Source organism: Zalophus californianus, chromosome 6 (genome assembly GCF_009762305.2).
Source record: "Zalophus californianus isolate mZalCal1 chromosome 6, mZalCal1.pri.v2, whole genome shotgun sequence".
Classification (NCBI taxonomy): domain Eukaryota; kingdom Metazoa; phylum Chordata; class Mammalia; order Carnivora; family Otariidae; genus Zalophus; species Zalophus californianus.
Window position 1 is genome coordinate 106,957,607 of NC_045600.1, and position 15,310 is coordinate 106,972,916.

At 51.9% G+C, this 15,310-nt stretch overlaps 1 protein-coding gene across 2 annotated transcripts in view; it reads left to right on the top strand.

The window, feature by feature from the left end:
- Nucleotides 1-323: 323 nt before the first annotated feature.
- The window catches only part of SMAD3 (SMAD family member 3), a 115,327-nt gene continuing 100,340 nt past the window's right edge, over nucleotides 324-15,310 (top strand). For both annotated transcript variants that reach the window (XM_027570184.2, XM_027570186.2), the window contains exon 1: nucleotides 324-1,093. In XM_027570184.2, coding sequence (XP_027425985.1) covers nucleotides 888-1,093 — 206 coding nt within the window. In that variant the 5' untranslated portion in view covers nucleotides 324-887. The remainder of the gene's footprint in view (nucleotides 1,094-15,310) is intronic.

The window sequence follows — 15,310 nt, forward strand, 5'->3', positions numbered from 1 at the left end:
GACGCCACGGAGGGAGCCCGGCCCTCCCCTCTCGCCGCTCGGTTCCCACGACTTCCTCCCGGCGTCCGCCGGCCTCGAGGTCCGGGCCGCGCGGGGTCCTGCGCGCACCAGCCAGGGCCGCCGCCGGCCCGGGTCGCTCACGTGGGCGTGCTCTACGCAGGGCGGGGGAAGGCCGGGCGCCCTCCCGGAGGCCGGGGGTGGGCAAGGCGCCCGGGGGCGGAGGCGGCGGGGCGCGGGGGAGGAGGCGGGGAGCCCCGGCGGCGAGGGGGCGGTGACAGCGCTTGGAAAGGAGGCTGCACGCGGATTTGCATGAAACACAGACTGGGAGCGGGCGGGAGCGGGAGAGGGAGCGGGAGCGGGAGCGGGAGCTGGAGCGCGGCGCACGCCCCGGGCCGGCCCAGCGAGCAAGCGAGCCGGGAAGGAGGAGGGAAGCGGGGAGGCGAGGCTGCCGAGGCGGAGGGATCTGCGCATCAAAGCGAGCGAGGCGAGCAAAGTTTGGCTGGGGGTTGGACTTTCCTTCCTGGAGGCGGCACCCAAACAGCTACCCCGTGCGGAAACCCAAACTTTCTTCTGCCACTCTGAGTCTCGCGGCCACCGCCTCCGCCCCGCGTTCGGGGCCTTCCTGACCCGGCGCCGCTGTCGTCCGCCCGCCCGCCTTCCCCCAACCTCCTCGCCGCCCTCCTTCCCGCCGCGGGAGCCGCTCGGGGCGCAGGGCCGCGCGCCGAGCCCTGCTGGCTGCAGCGCCGCGGCCCGGCCCGGAGCACGGGCAAGTTCGCCAGGAGTTGAGGCGAAGTTTGGGCGGCCGAGCTCCCCTCTGCGCCCCCGGCGCCCCGCCGCGCCCAGCCCCGCCGGGGGCGCCTCTCGCCACTCGCGCGCCCTCCCCAGCCATGTCGTCCATCCTGCCCTTCACCCCCCCGATCGTGAAGCGCCTGCTGGGCTGGAAGAAGGGCGAGCAGAACGGGCAGGAGGAGAAGTGGTGCGAGAAGGCGGTCAAGAGTTTGGTCAAGAAGCTCAAGAAGACGGGGCAGCTGGACGAACTGGAGAAGGCCATCACCACGCAGAACGTCAACACCAAGTGCATCACCATCCCCAGGTGGGGGGCCCTGGCGACCCGGGGGGCACGCCCGCCCAGCCCCCTGGCGCGGCGGGGCCGGCCGGATGGGGTTGGAGCGAGAGGGCTTGTGTGTGTGTGTGTGTGTGTGTGTGTGTGTGTGTGTGTGTGTGTGTGTGTGTGTGTGTGTGTGTGTGTGTGTGAGTGGGGGCAGTGGGAGCGCGGTCCGGAAGGGGCTGGGGGGACCCCAAACAAAACCTTCTCTGGATTTGCAAAGATTCAGAGCCTGGGGCTTGCACGGGGCACTCTCACTTCCAGACCTCACATTCGTTTTTCACCTCCGGGAAAGGGGGGTGCTGCTGGAATTGGCCGCCCCCACTCCGGGGAGCTGCGGGCTAGAAGTTGAGGCCCGCTTTGTTCAGCTCCGCGGGCCGGAGCCCCTCCTCCGCCGTCGCCTCCCGCCCCGGCGGCCCGCGCTCGTGGAGGTGGTGGTGTCCCTCCCTTTCTTTCCTTCAGTCCAGTCCCCCCACTTCTTTCCTCCGCAACAGGAATGCAGTCCGTACAGCTGGGGCTGTGGGTGAGGAGCGGGAACCTCGTGATTGACAGATTCCTTCTTCGCTCTCTCTTTGCCTTCGGGATTAGCATTTTTACCGAGTATTTTTAGACTCAGTTGTGCCAGTCTCCCGCCCCCTCGGCACACACGCACTTTAGTTGCAGCGCAGTGCTTTCAAATGAGAGACAAGTGGCAGAGGTTAGGGTCTTGTCTTCTCCCCTTTCCCCCACGATTTTTTGCCTGGCTTTCAGCCTGAGATTGCGGGCTGCTGTAGGGAGAGAGCGAGCTTGGAGCTGATCAGATAACAAAACGCACCCCAAAGTGGGCCTCGCATTCCTGCAGAGCCGTCCTTCCCGAAGCGTTTTGCCATCTGTCTGGACCTCCTTCCTCCTCCGCTGCGGGCTAGCTGGGTCAGGCGGGAGCTCACAGATGGCTGCTAGAAGGGGTCAGTGACTTCTCGCCACTCCCCAGGGCCTTCTCTTAGTTTTGCTGCCCCTGGCTGGGAATCGGGGCGTGTGTGTGTGTTGGCCCGGGGGGCCGGGGGGCGGGGGGAGACACCTTAGCCTCCTGTCTCTCCCTCTGGGCCCCGCTTTAAAGTCTGACTCTGTACCCAGGGAGTGTGTGTGCACACAGGGGTGGGATGTCCTTGGGGGTCCCAGGCTGCAGAGAAATGAGTAGAGGGTCTGCACGGCCTGGGCCCCACAGAGATTGTCGGTCTTGCTGCCGGGCCAGGAGTAGACTGCATCCTTGGCCACCTGCTTGGGGCAGCTGTACGCGGCCTGCCAGCCGTGTGAGGCAGGCACAAAGCAACATCTGTCCACAGGAACCCAGAATGGGCCTCCTCTGGAAATAAATGCCACATATGGTGGGAGTGCTGACTTAAAAAAGTAATATATTTTTTTTAACTGGGTGGATCCAGTCAATAAAGGGGAGGGAAGGTGGTGTGTCGTCTGGGAAGTGCGCCCTGGGCGTGTGATCAGGAGCCAGAATTGACTTCAGAGGAGGTGGTATGATGTGATGGGGTCGTGAGCCTCGGATTCTGGGCCCAGCTCTGGTTCTGAATTCTTCTTTATTCCTTTGCTTGTGTTGGGGGCAGGGGTAGGGTGAATGAGTGTCATACTTCTCCCATCTGGGGAGGGGTGTGCAAAACATGCCTTCTTACCTGTCTGGGTGCATTGAGGACAAGTGCTTTGTGCCTTGAAACGGAAAAAAAGAAAGAAAGAAAGAAAGAAAGGCATCAGTTATAAAATGAGCAGCTGCATCAAGTGTTTTATAGTTTACAGAGCACTTTCACATGGTTTTAATGCGATCAAGAAAGAAAGAAACTCCTGGAAAATAGATAAGGCTGTCAGACTGCGGATTTATCTCCTTTTTGAAGTCGAGAAAACTGGAGGAGGGAGGTGAAAAGTTTTGGCCTGGTGGACTTGGGACTCTACCACTTGTGCTCGTTTTTGTACCACGCACTGCTCTCTACTTGGAAAGTTTTGAATACATTCTTTGCTGAATGCTAGAGCACCGTTAGCCTGGGGTGGGGGCAGCCGGGGGTCTTTGCTGGTAAGGTTGCTGATGTTCTGTCTTTGGGTTGGTGACTGCTTGGAGGAGAGCCCTTGCTTTCTCTTGCCTTGGTGGGGGTTTGCCCTCTAGGGAAACTTAGCTAGGGCCTGCCTTTTCCTCTTCCAAAGTCCTCCACAGCTTGAGGTGTAGGACCGCCTTGGACGTTTCTGAGAGTTCAAGCTAACTTGCGCCTGGCTTCCCATGACTCTGAGAGGGACGGGGCATCTTCTACCTGCCTTGGCAAGGGCCGAATACGAAGGTAGATTTTGTTTTTAATCTTTTCTCAGGGAAACCCAGTTGCTTGGGTGGATCCAGACAAAATGGATTTCCATCCCTGGATTTTGTGCCCACGCCTCTGGGTCACCTTGTCTCCCTTGGCAACGGCTGCCACTGTTTTGGTCGTGGGCAGGAAACTAAAGGCCACGTCTTGGGGAGGTGTCTAGCTGGCCTCCATGTTAATGATATCAGTGTGTCTGCTAAGCCCCAAAGAGTGTGGTGGTGTTTGTCCAATTGTCTGCTCTCTCTACACTACCTTGTATAACGAGGGCTTTGGAAAGTTGATCAAGGGATGTTTAACCAAGTTATCCAATGGCGTGGGGGGGGGGCGGGGCACTGAGTGGTTAAAACTACCCTGGGGTTTCAGGAGACCTCAGTCTGGGGAGATGTGACAAGCGTGCTTTGGCTAATACGTAATCATGATCAGCAACAGCAACCTTTGGCAAGGACAGCCGTATCCTAGGGTCTTCCAGACTGCATGCTTGCGGGTGTTACGCCGGCTCTAACCTGTCTCAGTGATCAGGAGAGCTGGAGCGGTACAGGCTTACTGATACCAAGAATGTGAAAGAGACCTGTGCCAAGGAAGTGGTAAGAGCTTGATTTAGATACACCAGCAGAGAGGCTATCAGGATACTCTGAGGTCTGGCAGCCTGGGCAGAACTTAGACACGTTGTATAACAGCATCTTACTCGTCACCTGCCTGAGTAAGTAAAGCAGCGGGCATCTTCCCGGCCAGTTGGTAAGCATGGAGTCCTAGCATTTAGCGCAGAGAGGAAGAAAAGGTGTGCGCATGCTAGGTCAGTAATCCGGGGCCAGGCACGCCTAAGAATGACTGCTCTGATGGACGCTGGTAACCTGCGCTTCCAGCGACGGGCTCCATGCCTTGGCCCGGTTTTTGGGAGCTGGACCAAGCTTCCGGTCTGGTTGGTTTGGAAGGGAATTCGGGCTTTCTTGTGTCAACGTCCAGAAGAAAATAGGGAATTGAACCAGACGCCAGGTCTGACACATTCCATCTCCTCTTCCTTTGTGAATCTGTTCTTTGAACGTGGTCTCCTCCTGTTAGCCACCTGGACTTTACCAGGCTGCTCTCACCCTCGGGAGAAAGGAAAAAGATCGTCATCTTGAAGGCTCCTTTCTCAGACGTCTGGGGGCAGACCTATTATGCGGGCTGCAGGAGTGGCTTCTTTTTAATACCCTCTCGACCTCCCTACCTCCAGTCCACCCACTCTCTCGCTGCCGCTCAGAGCACCATTCTGGTGCAGCCCACGGAAAGTAAGTCCACTTCTGGCTGCCGGGGTGGTGGTCCATCCACTCCTTTCTCTGGTTAACCTTGATTAAGGGAGTTTCACACAGGGAGCTGGGAAGAGGAGGGACCCCGCAGACCCCGGTAGCTGACCAGGGGCTGGCTCCGAGCTCCGGCTGAACCTAGGAGCCACTTGATGTTCCCTTGACATTTGGAACCTTGGAACTTGCCGCTTGCACCCAGGAGTTAAATGTTTAGGCCAATGCATGTTGCAGACAGCCCTTTGCTCACAGTTCCTGATCAGAGGTTATGGGGTTGGATCTTGTTGATTCATTGATAGTTCCTGTCCCCCTCCCAGGTCTGAGTCAATATTCCAGGCAATGGGAGAGGATGCAAAGGTAAATTTGAGATGGCTCCTGCCTCTGAGGAGCTTCCATTTCAGTAAGGGAAACATTGACAAGGCATTATTTGAGGGTCTAACTGCTATTTCGTTTTTTATCCCCCCCCCCCATCAGAAGAAAAATGAGTTCTTGCATGGAGTGATTTGAGGGTGGGGGTGGGGACTAAAATGTATCTTTTAAATATTGTGGAAGTCACTGTTAGAAAACAAAATAATGGCAGCCATCTGGTTTCGCCAGAAAAAGCCCAGAATTCAAGTCCTGGATCTTGCCAGATACGAATCTGGATGGATTTAGGAGTTCCCTTTAATGTCTCGGAGCCTTCATGTCTGCACCTGGGAAATCAGGATGATAGAAGGCCTATGGAAATGTTTTGTAAACCAGGGAGTTTGACAGATATAAGTGTTATGTTTGTTGCCTTCTGTGTTTATCACTCATTCATAACTAAATTATTCAGTCATTTGTTAAATATCTGGTACCATGAGCAAGGCAGGACACCGGTTCTCAAGGAGCTCCCTGTCCAGAGGGGGAGACGGACTTGGCCAAAGGTACAGGAAATGAGCTACAGCAGAGAGATGGATAAAGCGCCCAGGGATATGGGGACAGACCGTTTAATTCTATGGGAGGGGGTGGGGAGAGGAGGGAGGGGTCAATGCAAGGAGTTACTAACCAAAGGAAGCTTCTGGACTACAAACATGATCATGTGAACTTTTGGGTACATGGTGATACCAGTCTGCAAGAATGAGGATGTCTTTATCTTCTGTCTTTTGCTAAACTGAGTACTGTTGTAAAAATGTTACTTCATGGCTTGCATGGAAGGGCCAGTGACCTGTGTGCAGTGTTTACTCTGCTTACAACGTTCTGTCCTTGAAGTAAAAAGTAATTTAGTATTGCAAACTTGAAATTCAGGTTTCCTCCGTGGGACCAGTGACTTTAGATATATTAGCTCAGAATATAACAAAGAGTGTCAGTAAAAACGGGGTAACTTGTTGATGATTGTGGATACTTAGAATTTCAGCATTTTGGTGTGACCTAGCTTTCTGGGTCTCTGGCTAACACTTGGCTGAACTAAATCCTGTAAGCCCGAGTTTCTGCGTGGACATAAGAGCTTTGAATGATCCATTCTTAGAAAATCTTCGCAAGGATGTCAAGTCTCAAATGAACATTTTAATCGTGGAAAAAAGTCAGCCAATACGTATGGTAGTCATTTAGTTCTGATGAGAAGTGCAAGAAGCTGTTGAAATTGAGAGAATGTGGCTCAAGCTTATCACATCAGGAATCCAATTAAAATGAGTTTTTGAAAAATAAATATTGGTTTAATAATGTAAACTTGTAATTGCTGTATTATTTTAATGGAAATAAAATTAACATGATTTAATGGACTGAGAGACCATTAATTTTCACTTGTTAATTTATTAGGGGATTTTAATGCCACGTAATGCACAATACAGCCATTGTTCTGCGTGAGCTCCTTTATGAAAGAAATAGGACCAAGCAGCGCTGGCTTTAAAAATTGAAGTCAGACTTTATTCCCACTACCTTATCGCCCATCTTTTTTATCCACGTCTCCCCCAGCCTCCTATGCGTGGCTGTTAAGTTCTCTGAAATGGGTTGCAGCTTTCTCAATCAACAAGGCTCATGATTAGTCCTAATTTAAACTTTTGTTCTTCTCTGCGTTGAGGTATTGACCTATTAAGAAAAAAAAAAGAAAAGAAAAGAACTCTACCCCCTTCCCCAAATCCACATCTGATAGTATTACTTGGCTGGGAAGAGAAGCACCCAGGAAGGCTGCTCCTGAAGGCAGGCTGGGCCTGAGAGGTTTTACCACCTTGTGCAGACAGGAATGGCTTGTGCTGTGTTGGATGGTACTAGCTCCTCCCCCAGAGAGGGCGGGGACTCATCCAGTGACCCCTGAGAGGTTCCTGGCCATGGAGCCTTCAATGTCTCCACCTTCAAGCACAGTGGTCCCTGGAAACAGTTGGAAATGGCCATATGAAGCCCACCCCGCTGACACTTGGTTTCTCATTTTCCTCTATGCCAAGTTTCAGAACAAAGATCCCCGGAGAACCCGTCCCGTTCATTTTTCTGCTTTCCTGCATTGTCCCTACCTGGAGCCAAACCCCGTGCTAGGTGGCAGGGGTGACAGTGAAGAAGACAAGCACCACCCTTACCCTCTGGTAGCTTCTAGTCCGCCAGCTCCCAGCATGGGTTCTTTGCATTTGTAATAATGCCGTAGGTGTTCTCCCTAGTGAATTTGTAAATGCTGTTTTCTTTTTTTTTTTTAAGATTTTATTTATTTATTTGAGAGAGAGAATGAGAGAGAGCATGAGGGGGGGAGGGTCAGAGGGAGAAGCCGACTCCCTGCTGAGCAGGGAGCCCGATGCGGGACTCGATCCCGGGACTCCGGGATCATGACCTGAGCCGAAGGCAGTCGCTTAACCAACTGAGCCACCCAGGCGCCCTGTAAATGCTGTTTTCTTGATGCTAGAGAGCCGAATCCCTCAAGCTCTACAGTTTACTGACTCCTGACAAGGGTAATTTGCGTGTGTGCGTGTGTGCGTGAGTGTGTAACATTACTCTTTGTTTTGATTTAATTAACGGTTTTAGAAATAACAAATCTGTGGTACAAGTCACACTATCCGCTGGTGATTATCCGAGGCCCCTGCCGTAAACTGCAGCCTGCCACAGCGACATACTGCTGCAGAATGTTTTGACAGAGAGCCCCAGTTGAAAATGAAAACACAGTAGAAGCCTATTAATTAAGAAGTTTGGCTAATTCTGGACTAGGCTAAAGTTTGTTTAGCAGGCTTTTTCTCCCCATAAATGCTGTCAAAGAAAAATTTGTTATAAACAGGGCTTTGGGGGTCATTTTGGAGGCAGGAGTCAGCAGACCTGGGTTAGGTTCTAGACTTAGCTCTGTTTCGGATTGGCTGTGTGACCTGGGGCAAATTGCTTAACATCCCCAGGCCTCAGATGTTCTCAGTTCATAGGTGAGCTAAGCCTTATTGGAGGGCCTTTCTAACACTAACGTGGTTTTCATGCAAACATTTCAGGAGCTCCCATTTGTATGCATTCAGTTGAATAATACATCACAGGTCTTTCTTAATTATTAACGTCCTGAGAGCCTGTCAGTCTCGTGCCAAATAATTTATACAAATGAAAGTAATAAAACTATAATCCAGTCTTAATTTTGATTATGTTGCCCTTCTCCCTGCCTCTCCCTTAACCCTGTGAGTCTAAATCCCTGAAATTTAACTACCAAGGAATATAAAAATGACTGAATTCGAGGATAAAGACATGAAGGCTGTGTGTCTTGAGATGCAGCAATTTTTCTTCTTTTGTTGCTATTTTTGGCCATTCTCAGAGCAGGAAGTTTACTTACGCTAATGACCACAGCCGCCTAAAAATGGCGAAATGTTAAGAGGTAGGCATTATAAAGGATACCTGTGGAAAATGTTTGCTCATATGTCAGAGCTTACCCAGGAAGCCTCCTTTATTTATTTTCAAGCATCTATATAAAGAAAGGCTATACTTGATTTTGAAAGCATTGTGCCTTTTGTTAGGCAACATGGAGGTTACAAGTTGAAACCCCAGCTAAGGAATGAAAAGTGAGTTTCCCCCGAAAAAGTACTTTTTCTGTATCCTCTGGCCCTCCATGCTGACATCAGGCAACTTTTTCTCCTACTGCTTTGCTCACAGTTGAGGATGAGAGTACTGTTTAAGATACATTGTGTAAGGGTTTACCTTTGAAACCTCTAGAGCTATAAATCTGGTCGCTTTTGCTGCTCCTTGTTGCATCACCGATTGCCAAGCCAAGTTGTAGCTCTGAGGTGTCATTTTTTTTTTTTTTCTTTTAGACTGGACTCTTGAAAATAGTGATGCTTTTTGGGTGTGTGTTTTTTAAAGGTCTGTTTTTACGCTGTCACAGCTCAAAAATGCCAAAAGGCATTTTTTCCTTAAAAAATCACCTCTGGGCTAGGCCCAACTGTGGAGTAATGGATCCAGAAAAGACTTTTTGAGTAGTTACAAGTGGCTGAAAGCAGGCCCTGACAATGGAAATTGGGTTTTTCCTTTTGCTTCAAATGTTTCCCATTGAAAAGTCTCTCTGACCCGCGTTGAATTCAGACTCAAGCTGAGCCTTATTTCTCTGTGTGCATGGGAGGACAGGGTGAGTTAGTTTCGCCTGCTATCGCTTTAAATTTTGTACATGGCCATTTATCTCTAACCAAACAGATTCTTAAAATATTACCTGGGGAGCAGGGGTGGGGGCGTGGGCGGACAGGAAAAGCATGGTAATGAAGAAAGAGCTAAGGGCACTGGAGTCTGACGAGCCTGGGTCTGAGTCTGCCAGTTGCTGGCTCTGTGGCAACCTTGGGTACATTTGCTTCAATTTATTGAACCCGTTGCCTTATCTGTAAAATGGGGATGGGACCGCAGTAAATCAACCAAAATGAGGTAAGAGAGATCAAGCCCTTGGCCCATATTTACAGCTCACGGCCCATAGTAGGTGCTCAGTAAACACTCATCTTTCCCTTTCAAGGGGGATATTTGACAGATAGTGTCAGTCGATTCCAGCAGGGGACCCCCAGGGGACCCCCGGCCCTTGCTCTCAGAGCTCACCATTTGGAGAACCTCAGTTTACATAGTAACCGAATCCACCTCCAGCACATAGCAAGGGCACCTAAGCATGCCACTTGTTGGTTGAGGGCTAGGCGAGCCACTGAAGGAGAAACAATTCATATTCTTGGGTGGTTCTGCCCCCCCCCTTTATTGTCATTTAAAAAATTGGCTGACTAAAAATAATAGTATTGAAAACAAACTTTGATGAATCAGTGCTCCTGGGGCGGGGGATGGACAGGCCCCCGAAGAAGAAACACCGTGACTCATGCCCTTGTCACCGATAGCCTGCCCGTAAGTGTGTGGAAGTGCATGATGTTTATTGTTGCTGGTGTTTTTTTGAGACCCGGTTGGAACGCAGTTCCGGTCCCAACTTCTGGTGCCAAGTTCCGGTCCCTCACCAGTCGGCTTGGTGGTCAAGTAAGGATGGTCAGCACCCAGCTGACCATGGCTCCAAAATGACCTAGACGCGGGCGGTGGTTCCCTTGACTGCCCTTAGGTGTGCCCAAGAGAGGACTCTGCCTACAGGGCCGGGCTTTGGCCCTCCTCCTGGGTGTGCTTCTTTTCATGTGGTAGAGCTGTAGGGCCAACGGGGTGGCCCATCTAGAGCCTGCATCTCCTCCTTCCAGGCTGTGCTTTGGGCCCTGACCCTTCAGTTCCCTGCCCCGGTGGTCTCAAGACTGTTTCCAAGTGCTGTGTGGGCCTCTCCTAGATCCATCTGCTCAGGGAAGGGCATACTGCCTCTGCCGTGGATATGTGTGCACCCGTGGGCCTAAGGTTCTGACAAGGCGTGCAGGGCACGGGGATGGAGGGGTCGGATGGAATTCACGTTTGTGGTATCTGTATGGGTGTGCATGAAGCCCCTCTGAGTGTGTGTGATGGTTCCAGGGGATAGGCTGGCATTTGGGCCCGGGTCTCCCTGAATGTCCGAATTCCACTGTGAAACCAAGGGGTCAGGGAACGCTAAATGCAAAGCTGGCCTTCCAAGGTTGTCAAGGTGGGAGGATAGAATATATTCTATTTATCAGTTTGTTACCTTGATTTCTATCTTTCGAATATGATATATGGCATGTGGGCCTTTGCATGGCCTCTGCTTAGCACCCACCAGTGGTGGAGCAGGACTGTTTCTAGCACCTTCTCTCTGTTGTGGAGCCACGACTGAGGCCCAGACTCGGTGGTACCACTGTATGGACAAGACTCTAGGGATTTCCTTCACCTTGAACCTGGATCGGAGTGGATTACAGATCAGGGAGAAGGCAACACATATGGTAGCTGCCTGTCTCAGAAGTGAGTGGAGCGGAGAGCGGGACGCCGGCTGGTGCATTTATTTGTGATGCCTTTACTGGGCGCTGACGTTGTGTTGGGCCTCAGGGGATATGGAGATGAATATGGAGATGAAGAGCTGAGGTCCTATCTCTGAGCTGCATAGAGGCAGAAAGGGTCCCACCAACCACAGTTATGGTGGGCTTGTGGGAGACACTCTAGTAAAGGTCACACAAGTGTTGATTTGGGAGCCCCGAGGAAGAGCAGCTCTCTTTTTGGGGGGAAGGCAGGGGGCTTCCCAGAGGAGGCGGTACTCCAGCAGGACCTCGATGGATGGATAGAGCATGCGCGTGTCGCAAAAGCTGCCTGGCTCCCTGGCCGGTCGGAGTGCGGAAGGACATTTGGGAGCGGCCGGGCCGTGGCGGGGGGTGTGGCCAGAGAGGAGCCCGGGAAGGCTTCCGTAGGCCAGGTTTGGCGTTTAGACCTGGCTCTCTGAGCGCCTCGGGGATTTTCAAGTAGGGGCTAAAGCCACCGCTGTATTGAGACTTCATTTCCTCCCCCACCCGCCAGCCGGTAGCAGCAGCTTTTCTGCCTGAGTTATCCAGGTCAGAGTCATAATCCCTTACACCACCGTGTGGACAGCTTTAGGCTATGTCTGGGCCGGGGTGAAAATAGTGTTTTGTTCCCCGTCAGGGGAGAAGACTAGCTGTTCAGCCAGGAGGGCTCTGGGAGCCCAAGTGTTCAGGTAATTAGCTAGTGAGTCATGGCCGCCTCTTGCCATGTATTCCTTGGGAAAGTGAGTCGAGTGGTGCCTGGTCCCTTCAAGCAAAGGCCTGCGAGACCAGATCTCCACGTCCCCCTTGGCTTCCCCTGTGCCTGGCACAGCGCCTTAGGTGGAATGTCCCCGGACAGGGTTCTTTCGTTTCTTCCTTGATGACCTGACCACACTGCAGTCAGCAGGCATGCCTCCGTTCTCTCCTGCAGACTCACAGAATGCTAAGTGTCTTAAAAAAACAGATTATTTTCCCTAATAAGAGAGCAACATCATTTACTTAAGTCAGTGTTGTTCATTTCTTTTTTTAAAGTTTATTTATGTTTCTTAGTCATCTCTGCATCCAGCGTGGGGCTCAAACTCACAGCCCCAAGATCAAGAGTCGCAGGCTCTTCCAACTGAGCCAGCCAGGCGCCCCAGTGTTGCTCATGTCTGTTAGCCCTGAGAGCAAGCAGAAAGCATGCTGACCATTTAGAGATTGGGTACAACTTACCGTATCTGGTTAGAGTCAGCTTTCTGTTGGTCTTGTCAATGGAAGCTGACAGGTTTTCAGAAGATAAAGTTTCATGTCCATGGACTGCTTGTGGTTCATGGACCATTTTTGAAAATGCCAATAGAGCCCTGCTTGTGAAGGGACAGCATACGACAGTGGAGAGCCTGGGTTTGTGTTCGGGAGGTGCACGTTCAAATTCCTGCTCCCCCACTCACTGCTTTGGTGACGCGGACACATCACCTCGCTTCGTTGAGCCTCCTTTCTTCATCAGTAAAATGGGAACAATAAGACTTTCCTCGGTAGGATTATTGACTTTATTTATGTGAATGAGCTATGCATTCAAAGCACTTGCAGACTGGAAAATATTAGTGTCACTTCCTATTTCTTTATGAAGCTCAGCTCTGTTGTATTGCTAAAGATGCTTTCTGACAGAGACGGACTGAGGCTTGCAAGCTCACACCCAGGTTTTCACACAGGCCTTAGAGAAAAATCACAAAGGTTGTGCACAATTCAATTGGAGTATGCACTCAGAGCGTGCATGCTCTGGGGCCTGGTGCCAGAAGCTTCAGTGAGCTGATGCTCTGGGCCTTGCCTGAGGATTTAACTCAGCTGTGTTGACCTGGGGCTGGTCACCTGAGCCCTCTCACCTGGGGGTGGGACAGCATGAACTGAGTGCTGACAGTATGCCAGACGCTAGCATGGGCCACCGATCAACTGGTTGGTCTTCTTTCCCCATCTGCAGTACTCAGAGAAGGATGGGTTACTCACGATCACAGAGGAGGGGCCTGAGGCTTTGAGGGGTCAGCGGCAGAGCAGGAATCTGAGCTCAGATCCCTGGTTCCTGACCCTGGCTGTCTGCCTCGCCCCCCCCCCCCCCCCGCCCCTGGCTACCCAAGAAGGAGCTAGCATCCTTATCATTTTCAGCCTCATAAGCAGGTCCAGGTGATTGCCTAGGTAAGTTGCTTTAGGTCTCGTGATAAGAGATGGAGCTGGATTTGCCTCAGAAGCTCTAGTCCTTCTAGAATCCAGGGTGACGATAGAATTTATTGAACAAACCAGGACACTTCTAAGAGTGAAAAGGGGCGGTGCTGTTATTAATTAGGGCCAGAAAGTGAGCATAAGGCTGGACTGTCCAGCCAAACCTGGGTAAATAGGCAGCCTCAGCTGCCCTTGCCTCTGTGGCAGCCGTTATGCCACCTGCCAAGGGAACTGGGAGCATTAGGTCAGCCAGTTCATACAGTACTGCTAAAGGGTAAGGGACTGTCTGAGTTACTTACTGTGAGTCCAGGTGAAGTGACTTTGCCTGAGGTCATTTAGCAAGTTGGCAACATAATATTTGAAAACGGGATGAGGCCTTAGAAATAATCACAGTGAAGTTAGCGCTAGAGCTTCCTTAAGAGCTGGAGTTAGGGAATGTTGAGCTCTGCTGATGGCTACTCTGGAGGGAAGGGGACAGAGGGCGGAGGTGGGGGTGGCAGCGGGGAGACCGTAAGGCATTCACCTGGCTCTAGAATGTCTGCATCCTCTACAGGCCGTGTCCCTTCAAAGCCCAGGAGAGGCCCTCAGGCCCAGTGCAACTGAGATGGTATTTAATGGCCAGGAGCAGAGACTTCTTCTGGAAGCTGACCTCTCCCGCTCCCCTGTTCCCATTTTAGAGCCCTCGAGGATCCCACTGGCTGGTGGCTGGTGCAAGTTTAGTGGATAATCCTTCTGCTGAAGAATTTTGGAAGGCATTAAGGAAGGAATTAAAAATAACAGCAAGCATGCCTTTTCTTTCTCTTTGATTGTGGTAAATGCATGGAATGTGCCAGGGCCTCTGTGGAGCACGTGGCCCCAAATAACCCCTCTGGCCGGTGGAATTCTGTAGGGAACATGGAAGGGCTGTGAGCCATTCCACTGCCGCTTTATGTTCTCAGGATTTGTTCCTGTGATCCTCTCTTGCCCCGGATAACTTGTTGGAAGTCTGGAGACGGGCTTGAGGAGTCCTCTCTGTTACCCAAGCAAACGGCTGTTGTAGGCGAGGCCCTGTCTAAGGAGCTCCAAGGAGAGCCGCTGGAGTGACAGGACTGGTCACAGGCTGAGAAAAGGGAAGTGTAAATTCAAGCCAAACTTGGCGGCTCTTTCTTGGAGAACTTGAGCTGATGCTGTGGAGCTCTGCTCGTCATCCTTTGTGGCTACGCCGTGTCTTATAAATAGAACAAGATGCATTCTCACCCCCCTCCCCCCTCCCCACCCCACAGACACAAGGAGGCATGTGTGTGGGTGAGTATGGGCAGAGAGTATTAATTATTTATGTTCCGGTTCTTCAGAGACACATCGTGGGAACCGGGCCCTGGGCTCCATGGAGACGACCAGGCCATCTCGTGGGTAAGGCTGGAATCTGTTGCCAAGCTCCAGCATTCCTGACCATCCCACCCTCTCGTCTGTAGCGGAGGCCCTCAGCCCTTCCTGCCTGTTGCTACACTAAAGCCAGTGGGTCCTTCCCTCTCTGGTCCATCCCATAGCCTGTATTCCGTATCTGGGCCAGCCTCGCTGCATTGGGATACTTTGGGCTGCAAGTCACCTGAAACCCAACTGACACCTTCAACAGTGTGGAGGTGTATTCTCTTTACAAAGTTTGGGGGCAGGGCGGTTTCAGGCATCAGTAAGGACTTGGGAGCCTTCCATCTTTCAGCTCTGCCGTCTTCAGCCTGAGGGTGTCTACCTTCAAGCTCCACCCCTCTGGGTCCAGTGATGACCACAGCTGCTCCAGACACTACCCTCCTTACACATCCAGGGGGCAAGAAAAGGCTGCTTCTCCTTGGGGTGGGGGGGGGCTCTCCCTCCAGGAAGAGCCTCCTGGGATCTCACTGGCCAGTGCCGTGTCACGTGTTGTCATGGGACTAGTCATGGATTGTGAGAAGCCTCTTGAAGTCAAGGATGCAGACTATTTCTTTGACTCATTACTGTACTTAGTACCTGCTAGGCACTTGGTAAATTTCAGTCAGTACTTGTTGATTACTGCTTACCTTCTTCTCTGAGTGGATTCCTCAGCAGGCTCCTGATGGCTTGCTAATTCTGGGGTTGCGGTGGAAAACCATTCGGAGGCCA